Source organism: Electrophorus electricus, chromosome 10 (genome assembly GCF_013358815.1).
Source record: "Electrophorus electricus isolate fEleEle1 chromosome 10, fEleEle1.pri, whole genome shotgun sequence".
Taxonomy (NCBI): domain Eukaryota; kingdom Metazoa; phylum Chordata; class Actinopteri; order Gymnotiformes; family Gymnotidae; genus Electrophorus; species Electrophorus electricus.
This window is the reverse complement of record NC_049544.1, coordinates 25397056-25415249: the sequence shown is the minus strand read 5'-3', so window position 1 is coordinate 25415249 and position 18194 is coordinate 25397056. Positions and strand designations below refer to the sequence as shown.

Below are 18194 nucleotides of genomic sequence, written 5' to 3'. Positions count from 1 at the left end.
GTGGGAAAAAGACCAACATAAACTCCCAAAACCACATATATGTGTGTCATAGTGTCCAAAACCACACATACATGTGTCATAGTGACGAAAACCACACATACGTGTCAAAGTGTCCAAAACCACATACATGTGTTAAAGTGTTCAAAATCACACATACATGTGTCAAAGTGACCAAAACCACATACATTTGTCAAAGTGTCCAATACCACACATACATGTGTCATAGTGTCCAAAACCACATACGTGTGTCATAGTGTCCAAAACCACATACGTGTCATAGTGTCCAAAACCACACATACATGTGTCAAAGTGTCCAAAACGACACATACATGTGTCATAGTGTCCAAAACCACATGCGTGTCATAGTGTCCAAAACCACACATACATGTCAGTGTCCAAAACCGCATACGTGTCGTGTCCAAAACCACACATACATGTGTCATAGCATGCAAAACCACATACGTGTCATAGTGTCCAAAACCACACATGTGTGTCATAGTGACCAAAACCACATACATGTGTCATAGTGTCCAAAACCACACATACATGTGTCAAAGTGTCCAAAACCACACATACATGTGTCATAGTGTCCAAAACCACACATACATGTGTCATAGTGTCCAAAACCACACATACATGTGTCATAGTGTCCAAAACCACACATACATGTGTCATAGTGACCAAAACCACACATTCATGTGTCATAGTGTCCAAAACCACATATACATATGTCATAGTGTCCAAAACCACATACACGTGTCATAGTGTCCAAAACCACACATACATGTGTCATAGTGTCCAAAACCACACATACATGTGTCATAGTGACCAAAACCATATACATGTGTCAAAGTGTCCAAAACCACACATACATGTGTCATAGTGACCAAAACCACACATGCATGTGTCAAAGTGTCCAAAACCACACATACATGTGTCATAGTGACCAAAACCACACATGCATGTGTCAAAGTGTCCAAAACCATATACGTGTGTCAGCTTCTTCAGATTAACCTGCCATTTCTCATATTCTCCAGCAGGTGGCACTAGGAAGCAGGCAGCATGCATGTGTATAAATCTTTAAATGAATGTGGTGTGGGTGTGTACATATAGTATAATTCATTACAGACCACATATAGATAATGATGAAAATATTACTTGCACAGTTTAAACACAGTAATAAAACAGATAGGACACATTCAGGTGACTGAACAAAATGTTTATTTGTTTATTTCACCCCTAACACACAGATAAAGGACGTGTAATACACAGATAAAGGACATGTAACACAGAGATAATGGCTGGTGGTCTGTGAATATGACATGTAAAGTGGATCGTTTGAGCCCCAGAGGACCTGCTGGGCTGGAGAGTTTCAAGGCCCAGGTCAGATACTGGATGATACTTGAGGATAAACCAGCACAAGGTTTCCATCTCTTCATACCTCTCCACCTCTCCACACCTCTATCTCTGTTGACTGGCAGCATCAACAACAACCTTGTTCCAGATATCCCACACACACCCTCTTCAGCATGAGCTCCACCCACTCACACGCCCTCTTCAGTATGAGCTCCACCCACCCATTTCTTGATCATCACTGCACAGGGAGCGCATATTTGGCTGGATAGAAGCCTGCAACTCCTCCCTCCTTAACCCCACGGCACCAGCCCTGTTCATCCTCTTCCTCAACTTTCAGGAACTCCTCTCCTTCACACACACACACACACACACACACACACACATACACACACACACAAAGCACAAAACACACATGTAAACACCCATAAAGGACACACACACACACACACACACACACACACACTCACACACAACCACATGCAATACACAAACACATGCGCGCACACACACCCACACACACACACACACACACACTCACACACAACCACATGCAATACACAAACACATGCGCACACACACACTCACACACAACCACATGCAATACACAAACACATGCGCACACACACACATACATACACACACACACACAGTATTTTGATTACAGGTTACAGGTTGTACCCCTACTTAGGTTTTTAAGTGCCCTTTTGAACATTTCCTTGTAAAAATGACATATTATAGATGAACATTATAGAGGATATATATGCAGCCAAAGTTACATTTGAGTGATACAAACCATCACTGAACCTCAGGAGGGCTGGGTAAATTATTAGATGGGTGGGTCACAGAGGCGGAGTTAGTAATGAAGTGGGTGGACCACAAAGGTGGAGTTAGTAATGAAGTGGGAGGGTCATAAAGGTGGAGTTAGTAATGAAGTGGGTGGATCACAGAGGCAGGGTTAGTAATGAAGTGGGAGGGTCATAAAGGTGGAGTTAGTAATGAAGTGGGAGGGTCATAAAGGTGGAGTTAGTAATGAAGTGGGTGGATCACAGAGGCAGGGTTAGTAATGAAGTGGGAGAGTCATAAAGGTGGAGTTAGTAATGAAGTGGGTGGGTCACCTGCATTAAAAGACAGCTCATCTGCCTCCTCCCCAACATAATTATACAGAGCTCTCACACGGACTCCTCCAATCATAACACTGGGAGAAACAGAAAAAGAAGTCGGAGAGAATGATTGTGTTAAGACTGAGACACTCGGCTAGTGTGATGGACACTATATATATATATATATATATATATATATATATATATATATATATATATATATATAGAGAGAGAGAGAGAGAGAGAGAGAGAGAGAGAGAGAGAGAGAGCACCTTTCACAGACACAAGGTCACTTTACAATGACAGTGAAAAAAAATAAAATTGACACACACAATAATTAACAAATACAGATAAGAAAAGAGGTTATGAAAAGTGACTGAAGTGTATGGGTGGGGCAGTAAGGGTATAAGAGTTGAGCTGCAAGTCCCTGCAGAGCTTTGTATGTAAGCAGGAGGGTTTTGAACTGAATGCATTCAGGGACGGGGAGCCAGTGTAGCTGATGTAGAATAGGAGTGATGTGGACTGATTTCCTTCTATGAAGGACATATTGAAGTGAGTGGATGGTTTTGTTAGGGATGACAATGAAGAGAGAGTTACAGTAACCAAGACGGGAGGTGATGAAGGCGTGAACCAGGGTCATAGTGTTGTGTGTGTACGGGCCTAAGCCTAGCAATGTTACGGAGGTGGAAAAAGGGAGAAGACACTGTGTTGTAAATATAAAGATTTGCCAGAATGTGTGATTGTCTCACAAATGTAAGTTGCACTTCCTGTGTCATATGTCACACTGTATCATTATGATTCACTGTGTCATTATGCTACACTGTGTCATTATGATTCACTGTGTCATTATGCTACACTGTGTCAGTATGATTCACTGTGTCATTATGATTCACTGTGTCATTATGCTACACTGTGTCAGTATGATTCACTGTGTCATTATGATTCACTGTGTCATTATGCTACACTGTGTCATTATGATTCACTGTGTCATTATGCTACACTGTGTCAGTATGATTCACTGTGTCATTATGATTCACTGTGTCATTATGCTACACTGTGTCAGTATGATTCACTGTGTCATTATGATTCACTGTGTCATTATGCTACACTGTGTCATTATGATTTACTGTGTCATTATGCTACACTGTGTCAGTATGATTCACTGTGTCATTATGATTCACTGTGTCATTATGCTACACTGTGTCATTATGCTACACTGTGTCAGTATGATTCACTGTGTCATTATGATTCACTGTGTCATTATGCTACACTGTGCCAGTATGATTCACTGTGTCATTATGCTACACCGTGTCATTTGGAATTATACAGGCTTCCTTCTGATTGGATGTTTGTAAGGTGCATGTCACGTTCATTATATATATGGTGGCTATATACATTAATGGAGGCATAATACCCATATTTGGTTTCATCAGGTTCCTTGTTAGCAGTGAGCTGGATAGCAGTGAGTTTGGACCCCTAGAAAAACTTTGAAAGCCATCCTGTCAGATAAGCTGAGAAACTATTGCGACCAACTGCAGGTAAACAAACGTCATTGCAAGGTAGAGTGGTGTGTGAGGTAGATTGGCATGAGGTACAGTGATGTGTGAGGTTGAGTGATGTGTGAGGTACAGTGATGTGTGAGGTACAGTGACGTGTGAGGTAGAGGGGTGTGAGGTAGAGTGATGTGTGAGGTAGAGTGATGTGTGAGGTACAGTGATGTATGAGGTAGAGTGGGGTAGAGTGTGTAAGGTAGAGTGTGTGAGGTACAGTGTTGTGTGAGGTAGAGTGGTGTGTGAGGTAGAGAAGACCCCCAGGTCTTCAACCCCAAATCTAAAAGAGCTCAGATAGTATGATGATTATAATGATGAAGAAGATGAGCTTACACTTTATCTTTGTCTTTCACCGGCTTCTTCCTGGGTTTCTGTTTCCTACCTGGAGGGACCCACTCCTGCACACACCCAACAATCACACATGTACACACCCAACAAACATACACATACCCACCCACACCCAAACAAACACACACATTTACACCAAACAAACACACACATAAACGCACCCATCACAAACAAACAAACACATACACAGCCACGCACAAACACATACACAGTCACGCACAAACAAACACCCACACCCCAACAAACACACACATATACAGCCAACAAACACACACATACACACCCATGCCCAAACAAACACACACATATACAGCCACACCCAAACACCCACACCACAACAAACACACACATACACACCCAACAAACACACATACACAGCCATGCCCAAACACCCACCCACACCCACACAAACACACACACACACAGCCAACAAACACAGACACCCATGTCCAAACAAACATACACATACACAGCCACGCCCACACAAACACACATACTCACGCAACACACATACACAACCACAACCACAACCACATCCACACAAACACACATACACACCCAACAAACACACACGCCCAAACACACATACACAATCATGCCCACACAAACACACAGACTCACACACAGCCATGCCCCCCCACCCCCCACACAGCCACACAAACCCACACAAACACACACACCCATGCCCACACAAACACAACCAAATCCACATGCACCCACAAATACACCCCCAACAGAACGCATTGAGTATTCGGTTATTGGGTACAGATTGAGTACTACTTATTCTCTAATATTGTATACACACCCACAATCACAAAACCACACCCACTGCCCCACACCCAGCATCCTCCCATCAGACCTGCAGGGCGGGCCATGTTGTGGGCATGCCTGGGCCATGGTGCACCCTCCACCAGTGCAAGTCCTCCTCCTCACTGATGGACAACAGGGTGTGGTGGAGCTCCGCATACACCTCCTTAACACTGCAACACACACATTACACACCTCCTTAACACTGCAACACACACATTACACACCTCCTTAACACAGCAACACACACATTACACACCTCCTTAACACTGCAACACACACCTTACACACCTCCTTAACACTGCAACACACATTACACACCTCCTTAACACTTCAACACACACATTACATACCTCGTTAACACTGCAACACACACATTACACACCTCCTTAACACTGCAACACACACATTACACACCTCCTTAACACTGCAACACACACATTACACACCTCCTTAACACTGCAACACACACATTGCACACCTCCTTAACACTGCAACACACACATTACACACCTCCTTAACACTGCAACACACATTACACACCTCCTTAACACTGCAACACGCATATTACACAGCGTCTTAATACTGCAACACACATTACACACCTATTTAACAATGCAGCACACATTACACACAGGCCTAACACTACAACACACACACTACTCACCAACTTAACAATGTAACACACATTACACACCTCCTTAACACTGCAACACACATATTACAGAGCACCTTAACACTGCAACACACACATTACACACCGTCTTAATGCTGCAACACACGCATTACACACCTCCTTAACGCTGCAACACACACACTACACACCTCCTTAACGCTGCAACACACATTACACACCTTAACGCTGCAACACACACATTACTCACCTCCTTAACACTACAGCACATCCATTACACACCTCCTTAACACTGCAGCACACATTACACACAGGTTTAACACTGCAACACATGTATTACACAGCACCTTAACACTACAACACACACATTATACAGCGCCTTAGCACTGCAACACACACATTACACACCTACTTAACAATGCAACACACAATACACACCTCCTTAATACTGCAACACACACATTACACACCTACTTAACAATGCAGCACACATTACACACAGGTTTAACACTGCAACACACATTACTCACCAACTTAACAATGTAACACACATTACACACTTCCTTAACACTGCAACACATTACAAACAGCCTTAAAACTGCAACACACACGTTACACACCGCCTTATCACTGCAGCACACACATTACACGCCTACTTAACAATGCAACACACTTTACACACAGGCTTAACACTACAACACACACATTACTCACCACCTTAACAATGTAACACACATTACACACAGCCTTAACAATGCAACACACATTATTCAGCACCACAACAGCACAACACACACATTACACACCACGCTAATACTGCAACACACACATTATATATGGCCTTCACACTGCAACACACAGACACACATGCATGCATACTGAAACACACTGAAGCACATACACACCTGTCATTGTTGGTGATGTCAAGGTGTCTATGTATAGACAGGAAGGCCTGCTTGAGGAAACTGATTCTCTTCCTCTCCTGCTCCTGTGATTGCTCAAACACAGCCTCCATTTCCTCCATGTAGCGAGCTGTGTAGCCAGTCACATCCTCCAGAACTTTTTCATACCGATTGCGTGCCTGTGCACACACACACAGACACACACACACACACACACACACACACACACACACACACAGACACACACAGTCACACACACACACACACACACACACACATAAAATGCACACGGACACAGACACACAAACAAGTGACACAAACAACTAAGAAGTGAATAATAACAACAGCTGCAGTATTATGCTCTGAGTAGTGTCCTGAATGGGTGTGTCCTGACTGGGTGTGGTCTGAGTGGGTGTGTCCTGGCTGGGTGTGGTCTGAGTGGGTGTGTCCTGGCTGGGTGTGGTCTGAGTGGGTGTTTCCTGGCTGGGTGTGGTCTGAGTGGGTGTGTCCTGGCTGGATTGTGTTAACTGTAGTTTCATCAATATAGGGCACTGAATCATAGCCACAGAAATCTGTTAATTATTTTTAGTGGGTTGAATTACAAATGATAAATGGACTGATTTTATTGAATTGATTCAGAGAAATAGCAGTGAGTTGATTCATTTCAGTAAGTTGACTCACTTTGTCCCGGTCTTGTGTGGCTCTCTCCCGGGCCTGCTGGATCTTGGCGAGTGTGTATTCATTCAAGTTGCTGTTGTGTTTGGCCTGGCACTCTCTGTCCAACACACTCTGCTCCTTCTCACATGACTTATGATATGCAAGCCGAGCTTTTTCCAGCTGCACTTTACCACACACACACACACGCACACACACACATAGAGGCATACGCATGCATGCACACACAGTAAGGTATGAACAATGAAGTTTATCTTATGTAGTGGTCTGATTACATTAGTATCAGACTACATTAATATCTGACGACATTAGTAAGTATTATTTATTTATACAGCACATTTGTACAACTGCATTTGGGCCAAAGTGCTTTATAACAATGAAGGACCTTAAACAAGATAATAAAAAATGCATCTCCTGTGTGTGCCATGGGTCGGTCAGCCCAGACTGGATACACTAAAGGAACTGACACTCTCTGTGTCTGGTTCTCTGTGGAAAACTGTACTGAGCTGTTAAATAAAGCTGATGTCCTGAAGTGGAAGGATTTCTGCTCTCCAGAAGACCTTGACTAACTCAGCCTGTGGAGATTCTGTACTCAGTCTAAGGTAATCAGCTCAGTTGAATCATGTCTGTTCCTGTTATTGTGAGCTGCTAAGACAATGTACAGCACATTCTGCTTCACCTTCTTTAGTTTCTTCACCCAGGGTTTCTGAGCACATGTAAATGCTGTTTCAAAGTCATGTGACTCATGGAAGCCACACAACATCCTCTGCTTGAATGTGTCTGTTCGCCAGGAGTGAATACGCTCGCCCTCCTCCGAAACGAGGGAATGAGAAATAGATGAATGCAGAAGAGACAAGCGCTCAGCGGAAGAGAAGAAAGCCTGCCAGGCCGTCATGAGGGAGCCATAGAGTGACCCTGAGAGACAGCCAGAGTGAGGAAGACAGACAGACATGGAGAAACAGGCAAGCAATAAATACAGAGGTGGAGAGTATTCCTATTTCTAGACAAAAGTCAGATTTAAAATGATTTGCAATCATTTGGCCTAAAACTGAATGTCTATGTGCCAAAACCCAAAACAATTAACAAACTCTTCACTCCCTTAAACCAGTAAAAAAAAACTCCAGTGAGACATAAAATACACATCAGCGCCTGGATAAACCATCCCAGTATCTCCCTGTACCAGTCCAGAATCATACATAAAACACCCACGTATCTCCCAGTACGAGTCCAGTATCATGCATAAAACAACCCAAAGCAACTGCACACACACCAGAGAGTCAGGAATCATGGCATTCCAGCTGAGGGCTAATGGCATGAGAACAGGGAGTGTAAGAGTGTAAGTGTGTAAGAGTGTGACAGCTCAGTCCAAACAGTGTGTGTAATTACACAGAGATACACAGTGTACAAGTCACAAAGAGGAACATGCTGTAGTTGAATGGTGTGCTGTGTGTAAATGTGTACAGAATGGTGCCATACATGTGTACAATATAGGAATTGTATAGATGTGCAGAGTACTTATTGTAGTCTGCTGTAGCGTGAGGGTATGGTTACTGTAGTCTGCTGTAGTGTGTGTGTAGTTACTATAGTCTGCTGTGTTGTGAGTGTGTAGTTACTGCAGTCTGCTGTGGTGTGTGTGTATAGTTACTGTATTCTGCTGTAGTGTGAGTGTGTAGTTACTGTATTCTGCTGTGTTTTGAGTGTGTAGTTACTGTAGTCTGTTGTGGTGTGAGTGTGTAGTTATTGTACTCTGCTGTGTGGTGAGTGTGTAGTTACTGTAGTCTGCTGTGGTGTGTAGTTACTGTGCATACTCACGGGAGTCTGCCACAGATCTCCACTTGCTACTCCAATCTCTGAGCTGCTGGCTGTACTGTTTCTCTACCCGTGCTCGGTCCTTAAAACACGCCACGACGTTGTCACACACCTGGAAGAAGTCCTGGGTCCTGTGCACTGTTCGCACATAGTTGCCTGGCTATGGACACACACACACACACACACACACACACACACACACACACACACACACACACACACACACACACTTTACCCCATAAAATCCCCCTGTAATCACCCTGAGTCAAACTGAGTCACTGTGCCTCTGGTTCTTTCTCACCATCCAGAAGCTGAGTTTCTTCACATCCTCCTGTGGTTCCTTTGGAGGCATTGTCATGACGGAGTTGAATCCCTGAGACAGTGAAGAGGGTCAGAGGAGAGAAGTGCTGGGCAGATGGGTAGAGTGGTGTGTGTCTGAATTTCAGAGAGGGCAGAGAGTTGGAGAGGAGGGTGGGGTGTAGGGGGAGGTGGGTGGAGTGTAGGGGGAGGAGGTGGGGTGTAGGGGAGGTGGGCGGGGTGTGGGGGAGGTGGGTGGGGTGTAGGGGGAGGAGGGTGGGGTGTAGGGGGAGGTGGGTGGGGTGTAGGGGGAGGAGGGTGGGGTGTAGGGGGAGGTGGGTGGGGTGTAGGGGGAGGAGGGTGGGGTGTAGGGGAGGTGGGTGGGGTGTGGGGGAGGTGGGTGGGGTGTGGGGGAGGTGGGTGGGGTGTAGAGGAGGAGGGTGGGGTGTAGGGGGAGGAGGGTGGGGTGTAGGGGGAGGTGGGTGGGGTGTGGGGGAGGTGGGTGGGGTGTAGGGGGAGGAGGGTGGGGTATAGGGAGAGGTGGGTGGGGTGTAGGGGGAGGAGGGTGGGGTGTAGAGGGAGCTGGGTGGGGTACAGGGGGAAGTGGAGCACAGGAATCTGGCAGTAGAAACAGAATCCCCTCCCAACATTCCATCATCCAGCATAGGCATCCCAAAATAAATACCAGGAAAGGTCACACACACATGCACACGCACACACTTTAACTTCTTTATTTAGGTCTACTATTAAAATACATATTTAAAAGACTGCAATCTTACCAACTGCATGTGTCCAGCATGGTATAAACAAGTGACCATGTCAGCAACAGTCATACACACACAGCAACGGTTATACACTGCATACACACACAGTAACAGGTATAAACAGCACACACACAACACAGACACACACACTTTTTCCTCCATATGTGCCGATAGCTTCTACTTAATGTAGATTTGGAACAGTATTGTACAAGATATTTTATTTTTACCTTTTGGTAACTGAGAATTTGACACCCAGCCATACAGCACAGACCCCATATACATTACTGACAGCAAGCTAGTTTAGCCCATTTAAAACATAATCACACTCATACCAGTAACACACACACACACACACACTCACATACATACACACGCACACACACATACATACACACATATGCATACACACTCATATACACACACATGCACGCACACACACTCACATTACACACACACACATACACACACACACACATGCAATCACACATGTGCACACACACACTCACATAAACACACACAAACTCTGAGAGTGACATGGTGTGTGCTATGTGCCTGAGATATAAAAAAACATTTTTGAAATATAAATATAAATTACAAACATTATGCATACCATACCTGTGTGAGATCAGCTGCAAGTTGTGTGTGTTTGTGTGTGTGTTTGTGTGCCTGGTGTGAAAGCTAGGCATCACAGCTCTGTGATGAGAGGTCATGTGAGCTAATTTGATGGTGTGTGTGGTGTACGGCCTTCGCCAGTTTGGAACACACTTTATTTTTACACCACACATACAAGATGATTTGTATTACTGTGTTTGAACTTCAGGGAACAGAGCTGCTACACTCATCTGTATGTGTGTTGGAGAGACAGAGAGAGAGAAAGTGAGAGAAAGAGAGAGTGAAAGAGTGAGAGAAACAGAGAAAATGAGTCATTCTATGGCTCTGCTTTGTGTCATACTGTCATTCTTTATCACCATGGCAACTGTGTTCACACTGAGCAGTGAGAATCACATGTTCCCATGATATAGATTTACTGTCTCTTTCCACAGAAGTGCTTCTGAGCTGACCTGCTCTATAAGATGGGTATAACTGGTTAGCGTTCCTGGTAAATAGCTGCAGTTTATGAAACAGCTACTGTGGCACCACTGTTGTGTTGACTGCTCCGCTAACCGAGTGCAACCTCTCTGCTAGTCTTCCATTGCCTCTCAATTAATTTTCTGAAATCCATCAAATTTAAACAGACAGATCAGTGCTGTAAAATGTATCCAAAACCAAATACAAAACAAAACAGAACTGAAACTACGGTGACAAAACTCTGTAGGATGGTAAACAATATGAAAGGAAATAGTTAGTTTGCAGTTTCCAGCCAGATTACTTAAGTATTCTATCACAGCTAATACACCACTTCCAGGGGGCGCTGAGAGTCAACAAGAACCAGCTATTGCACCACCTCTAGGGGTCGCTGAGGCTGCACTGGGTCTGTCTGTGCCTTTATTAGGCTACTGTGCATGGTATCACATTCAGTGAACAGAAAAGGGGAAACCGCACCTGTATTTGCAGGTTCCTCTGTGCATGCAGAACTGTAGAAACTGCCGTGTTGAGGAGCAGATCTCATTCCATCTTCTTCCAACCTTCTTTTAAGCTAACGGACTATGAGCCATGCTCAGGTCTGTACAACTGTGTGTCCCACACATGATGTGTCCTATTTCCACCTGTAGGGGGCATATCATCAGGCGTGCCTCTCCTGTCCACAGTAAACCACTGAAAGAGTTTGAAAGAGGCTAAGACATCAGCACTGGAAGCTTCTGGAAAAAAAGGTTCAGGTGAACCACACGCTTGTCTGTCATGGGCCCAAACACACAAAACATCACCTTGGATTGCCTTGTATACGATATGTGCTATATAAATAATCCTGTATAAATTTCATTTTATATATTTGTATATATATATATATAATTCCACACTTGCCCCTTTTCCTTCCAGCTCATGCCCTCTACCATGTCCTCTAGGTCTGGGAGCTTGAGAGTCCTGTGCAGTATCTGAGACTGCACTCTTCTGGACCGAGATCTCAGATGTTGTTCCTGGGATCTACAGGAGTCATTTTACTAGTTTGGGGGTCATAGTGTGCCCCAGTTACCACGGGAACCACAGTAGCCACCAACCTCCACATCTTGGTATTTCACATCTACATCTAGTTTCAAGTTTCAAGTTTCAAGTTTGGTTTATTTGTCACATACATAGTCATACACAGTACAACACGCAGTGAAATGGTGGAACACGCAGTGAAATGGTGGAACACGCAGTGAAATGGTGGAACACGCAGTGAAATGGTGGCCCTCTTCTGCTGTTTGTCCATCACTATTACATCTGGTTGATTAGCCTTTACCATTTTGTCTCTGCCTATATGGAAGTCCCACAGAATCTTAGCACGGTCATTCTCCATCATCTTTGGGGGTGTGTTCCACTTTGACCTTGGAATTTCCAGCCTGTACTCAGCACAGATGTTCCTGTACATTATTCCAGACACTTGGTTATAGTGATCCATGTGCACTCTGCCTGCTACCATCTTGCATCCTGCTGTAATGTGCTGGATTGTCTCAGGGGCGTCTGCACAACCTGTATCTGGGGTCCAGCCTGGTGTGGTAGATCCAGCCTCTAATGATCTGGTATTCAGAGCTTGTTCCTGTGCTGCCATGATTAGTGTCTCTGTGCTGTCTGTCAGTCCAGCCTTTTCCAGACATTGGTGGGATTTCTCCATATCAGACACTTCCACTATCTGCTGGTGGTTCATACTGTGCAGGGGTTTTTCCTCCCATGATGGTTCCTGTTATTCTCAAAAAAACAGAATATCACTAACATGCTTAATAAATCTTAACCAATCTCCAAACGAGCTTTTCTTTCTGAAGTTCTTACAAAAGCCAAAAGCTGGACTCATCTGATTTACAAAGACATTCTTTAGCCTTTTCAGTCTGGTTTTCATTGTACGGGGCTGCCCAGCTAAAAGTGACGGGTGACCTGCTGCGTGCTGGACGTTCAGGGGATTTTGCCATTTTACTCCTGCTAGATCTCAGGACTGCTTTCTACTGAACATGACATCATCATGACATTATCACAACATTAATAAAAGATTGTGCATATTTTAAGGTAATAACAGCCTTATTTAAGAATAGGTAATACTGGTATTGCAGAATTTAATTAGAAACCATGAGTAAGCGAAACATACTTAAAACAGATTTTTAATTCAACATATTTTACTTTCTGGGACAAAAAATAAATTGTTGCCCAGTGTTATTAAATGAGATCTGATTAAGTAACTTAGACATTTAACAGATACATACTTAAGCAATAATTTAAATAAGCACTTTTACTTCTAGTTGAATAATTATTGTTTAAAGATAACAAGACTTTGACTTTAGCACAGTTTTTGGCCTCTTTTCCAACCTCAGCTCCAGGGTCGGTATTAAGACTGTTACTCATACTTCTTTTGGACAGATCACAGATTCTTGCTTTGTTGGAACCTCAGGAAATTCACAGTAAACACCGTCAAAACCTAGATTCATGGAGAAAAATAGTTTATATACAGGTGCAGTTGGCCAACTGAGCAAACTACAGAATCACATGATGATGTGACGTTGTATCATGACTCTTTATACAGTTCTAATTCCAAGTGGGAAACAGGGGATCCAGACAGTGTAGACAGTTGATATTGATTCATCAGAAACAGGGTAGTGTCTCTTCAAATGGTGCAATTACACTGTAGATGACATCCAGCCTGAATGTGAACAGAACAGGGAAAAATGATTCCGGTTATGCAGATAACACCCAACTCCCACTGGGGCCCGCTGACTTGTGCTCACGTAGGCGTCTTCATGAGTGTCTTGATGAAATCCACCTCTGGATTAAATGGAAATAAACTGGAACTTATTCTCTTTGAGCTTCTGATTGTCTTTGGGAATGTACTTAGAAACTTTGGAATCAAGTGAAACCTCAGACCTGATTCTGATTACAACTTTAACCAACCAATTCATGCTGTTATCAAAAGTCATTTCTACCATCAGAGAAAGGATTTAATAATGGGGTTATAAAGGCAGTGCAATTCCTCAGAAAATATACATGATAGATCAAGAAAGATCCCAGACACACTGGTCTAGACAAAAGTATAAAAAGCCTTTACTGACACACAGCTATGTATTAAAATAGTGTCGATGCACTGCAACCCACTCAGACCTTCAACAGGGCATACAGAATTACATATCAACAAACCACCTGAGAGCGTGTGCACACACACACACACACACACACACACACACACACACACACACACACACACACACACACACACACAAATGCAAACATCTGCCCCCTGCTGGTCAGGAAGAAGGGAAACGTCATCAAGATTTTCTCCTTCTCACCCTCAATACTTTCTGAAGCCCTGTGGGTCTGGAGGTGAGCTACAGACATGTAGGGGACACACCTGTCCTCAGGATCACACCTGTCCTCAGGATCACACCTGTCCTCACAATGTCATCTGGAATATGGGAACCTCACCTTTTCTCGGGCTCAGGTTGAACATAGCACTCATTTAAGCTAAGTGACGGTCTTCCTCACACCATCCCTCCTTCAGAGAATGGTGGTCTCCATCACATGGACCCTCCCACTCCCCTTGACTAATCAGCAAAGCCCCACCCACGAACAACAGAATTAAATATTCGTAAATGAACACCAAATGGGAAATAATACATCAGTGCTTAAGGTGGTCTAGTTTAGATACACCAGTGCTGATAGATTTAATTATTTGGCTTATTTGGAGTTTGGGTTTGAAGGTTGGGATTCACGGTACATGCCTTGAGAAGGAAAACTGATCCCAGGTCAGAAGGAGGACACAAGTGTGTTCAGGATAATTATCATTTATTCAAACATCTTAATTATATCTCAGATCATCACCATCATATCCACCATTCTTACATAGCAACAGAAATACCTGATAAACCTAGATAACTCTGCATAAATATCTTCAAAGTGTGCACACACACGCACACAGGCACGCACACACACGTACATATATATGTATATATATGTTTGTGTGATCAATAAATTCATAGAGTTTACTATATCCTAAAATATTCTCTCAAATAAAATGAAGTTATCCTCTCCTCTCAGAACTAGTCACCACCCACACACACGTGTGAATGTGTGTGGTGCTTGTATGTGTGAATGTGTTTGTGGGTCTGACTAATGGTGGGTGTGTGTGATCAGATGCAGGGACACTAAACCCAGAGGGGGAGTTCATCATGTTCTTCTTTCTGGAAGACCAGTTATGTTTACAGAGTTCAAATGTTTATGGACTTAACTGTTAAATGCTAATTATGAAACTTATTATCTTTATCATTATTATCATTATTATGATCAGAAATAAAAATCTAACGTTCATTATTCACCGTTTTTGATTACATTTTAATATGTTTGGGGTAAGGTTCGGGACAGAGTGTGTTTAACGGTAAGCGTAGAGTTAGAGTGTGTTTGGAGGTAAGGATGATATGAACATTAACTGCACAGATTTACAACAATAAAGATCTTTGTATTACTATAGTAATCAATAAACTTTACATCATCTGTTTCATCACCATAGCAACAGAGTAACGCTGCCATCCTCGTGAATAAACAAAAGCAATTTCAGTAAGAAGGAAGTCAACTCTCACGATTGTCCTTATCAGATTCAGTAGCAAGGCGGTGATGTCCACTGTCTCAAGTCCCGTCCACAATCTGTCTCTGGTGATCAGGTTGAATGTAACTGGTAAAGCAGCTTAACACTTATGTTAAGAGGTTTCCATGATAAGGCAGAATTCAGTCAAACGTGCGCAACCTCTTCTCTGCCCCACTGGTTCAAGAGCAGCTGTATCCTGTCCAAGCTCATAGCCCTGTTCTCTGTGCACAATAACCCCAGGGTCAGGGTCAGGGTCAGGGTGAGGGTCAGGGTCAGGGTCAGGGTCAGCCCCTCAGCTCTGAGCACCCTCATCTCTCCCCTGCTCAAGGAGTCCCTCTGAGGACACGGTGGAGATGGAGAAGGGAGAGGACACCCTGAAACACAGAGGAAACTGTGAGAGCACAGACCAGCTTGGAGACGGTTCAGAACATGATTACGCACTACACATAACTGCAGAAGTCAAATGCAAAACACACCAGTCACGAGGATGAGTGCATACAGCAGGCTGGATGACAGTCAGAGTGCCTTTACAGTGGGGCTGTGTCCAAACCTTTGCCATATCTTCTCATCTCCTCTCCTCATGGTACTCAAAGTTCACAAGTGAACAATGAGATGAAATGAGAAGAGGAGGAAAAAAGGTTATATAACAATGAGCAACATGAATACTGTTGGCATGGAAGACTCAATGCACTGCAAGTTAACCATCATACTCCAAATAAAAAATGTTTTAAATGTGCTGAGAATATATTCATCAATATGACACCATGCACTACTACTTACAGTGTAATTGTAATTTTGCTGTAAAAATTCATAAAACACAAAATACAAAAATGTGCACTACATTTCAGCACAACAGAAGAGTCACAACCCCACAGAAGAGTCACAGCATCACATAAGTGTTATTCAGAAGAAACATAGGGGGGGATGGACTCCTATGAGTCCAAGGACAACAGAGCTAGTGAAAAGTAAATAAGTTATATCTGGACTAAGACCCTTAAGGGTCTTGCTCAGCAGACCAACAGAGGCAGCCTGGCAGGGGTGGGACTTAAACCAGCAACCTTCTAACTACAAATCAAGTATCTTAACCACTGAGCTACCAGCTACCACTGCCCTATATACTGCTGTGTACTGTTGCTGTTAACACAACCTTTACATTTTGAGTGTGTTGCTAATCTACAGCATATGCTATATGCAGCATGACCAACACAAGATGTTCAACCAGCATCATACTGTTCAACCAGTATCAAACTGGGCAACCAGTTTACTTAAGCTGTTCAACCAGTATCATATTGGCCAACCAGTTTACTTAAGATGTTCAACCAGTATCATACTGGCCAACTAGTTTGCTTGAGCTGTTCAACCAGTATCATACTGAGCAACCTGTTTAGTTAAACTGGTCATGCTGGTTAACTACCTTATTCTTATATAAAGTTATGTTTTTACATCTGATTTAATCTGATAGGAAATAAGGAAGTATTTAGACATAAACTGAGTTAGATTAGAATATCTCATTAGATTGAATGGGATTGCATAACAGTAACACACTCTGAATATAGCTAGCAAGGTAGGTATTTAGACAGAAACTGAGTTCTGTACACCCTAGCAACAATAATTAAAGAAGCAAGAATACAGAGCATGAATACGTCAGTTGTTCATTCTAGACCATATAGCCTACCCCTGAGAAAAATTTGACAATTTCAAATAACTTACTTTCACAAAAAAAAACAAAACAACAAAAGCTCAGTTTTCGCTGTTCTCACAGGGGTCCATCCACTCTCTGTGTCCTCTGGAAACTACACATGCATTGTGCTGTGATTCTCTTCTGTACTGCTTTGACTCTTCCATTGTGTTGTGACTCTTCGGTTGTGCTTTGACTTTATTTGGTTCTTCTGTGATTCACTTCTGTACTGCTTAGACTCTTCCGTTGTGTTGTGACTGGATTTACACACATGTTGTCATTTTGACTGATACAATTTGTGTATTTGCTGTGCATTTTTATTTGCAGTGTGATGGGTCTTCCAGACCACCATAGCACTGGGAGTATGATTACATACGATACATAAACCAACCCAAGCTCATCCATATAATCTGAGTTTATACAATCCATGCAAATATACATTACAGAATTTATATTTGCACCTCTGTTGTCACTAGAACTACATTTTGTTTAAGTAAAAGTAACAAATATTGTTTTTGGAAATTATGTGGCCAGTATATATGAGGAGATTTACAGGCGGTTGCAGTTTCGCATGTT

At 43.1% G+C, this 18194-nt stretch overlaps 2 protein-coding genes and 1 long non-coding RNA gene across 4 annotated transcripts in view; 1 reads left to right on the top strand and 2 right to left on the bottom strand.

Moving 5' to 3' along the window:
- Positions 1 to 1203: 1203 nt before the first annotated feature.
- Positions 1204 to 11998, bottom strand: zgc:91999 (uncharacterized protein LOC445104 homolog). 2 transcript variants are annotated; one of them, XM_035530990.1, is made up of 10 exons: positions 11785 to 11998; positions 9483 to 9554; positions 9185 to 9341; positions 8052 to 8287; positions 7379 to 7534; positions 6701 to 6876; positions 5214 to 5334; positions 4340 to 4404; positions 2472 to 2551; positions 1204 to 1704 (listed from the first exon to the last, which is right to left on the bottom strand). In XM_035530990.1, exons 2-10 carry the CDS (start codon positions 9537 to 9539, stop codon positions 1592 to 1594), a joined length of 1161 nt encoding a protein of 386 aa, XP_035386883.1. In that variant the 5' UTR covers positions 9540 to 9554; positions 11785 to 11998; the 3' UTR covers positions 1204 to 1591. The 2 variants fall into 2 exon arrangements, with proteins under 2 accessions (XP_035386883.1, XP_035386882.1); XM_035530989.1 differs by lacking the exon at positions 11785 to 11998 and having other exon boundaries at positions 9483 to 9616.
- On the top strand, positions 1933 to 2421 carry LOC118242160. The gene is made up of 2 exons (XR_004776608.1): positions 1933 to 2237; positions 2340 to 2421. It is a non-coding gene; the product is annotated as an uncharacterized LOC118242160 (long non-coding RNA).
- Positions 11999 to 15133: 3135 nt separating the features above from the next.
- Positions 15134 to 18194, bottom strand: part of LOC113568011 (SH3 and multiple ankyrin repeat domains protein 1) — a 53744-nt gene continuing 50683 nt past the window's right edge. Inside the window, 1 exon segment of the mRNA XM_035531126.1 lies at positions 15134 to 16314. Within this exon segment, the coding sequence (XP_035387019.1) occupies positions 16233 to 16314 (82 nt within the window). The 3' untranslated portion in view covers positions 15134 to 16232.

Bases quoted from the DNA above. Each gene is read 5' to 3' on its own strand.
- zgc:91999 (XM_035530990.1), bottom strand. From the start codon at position 9,539: ATGACAATGCCTCCAAAGGAACCACAGGAGGATGTGAAGAAACTCAGC. The intron at 9,342-9,482 runs GTGAGAAAGAAC...GTGTGTCCATAG, and splicing joins AGAAACTCAGCTTCTGGATG to CCAGGCAACTATGTGCGAAC. The intron at 6,877-7,378 runs GTGAGTCAACTT...GTGTGTGCACAG, and splicing joins CCACACAAGACCGGGACAAA to GCACGCAATCGGTATGAAAA.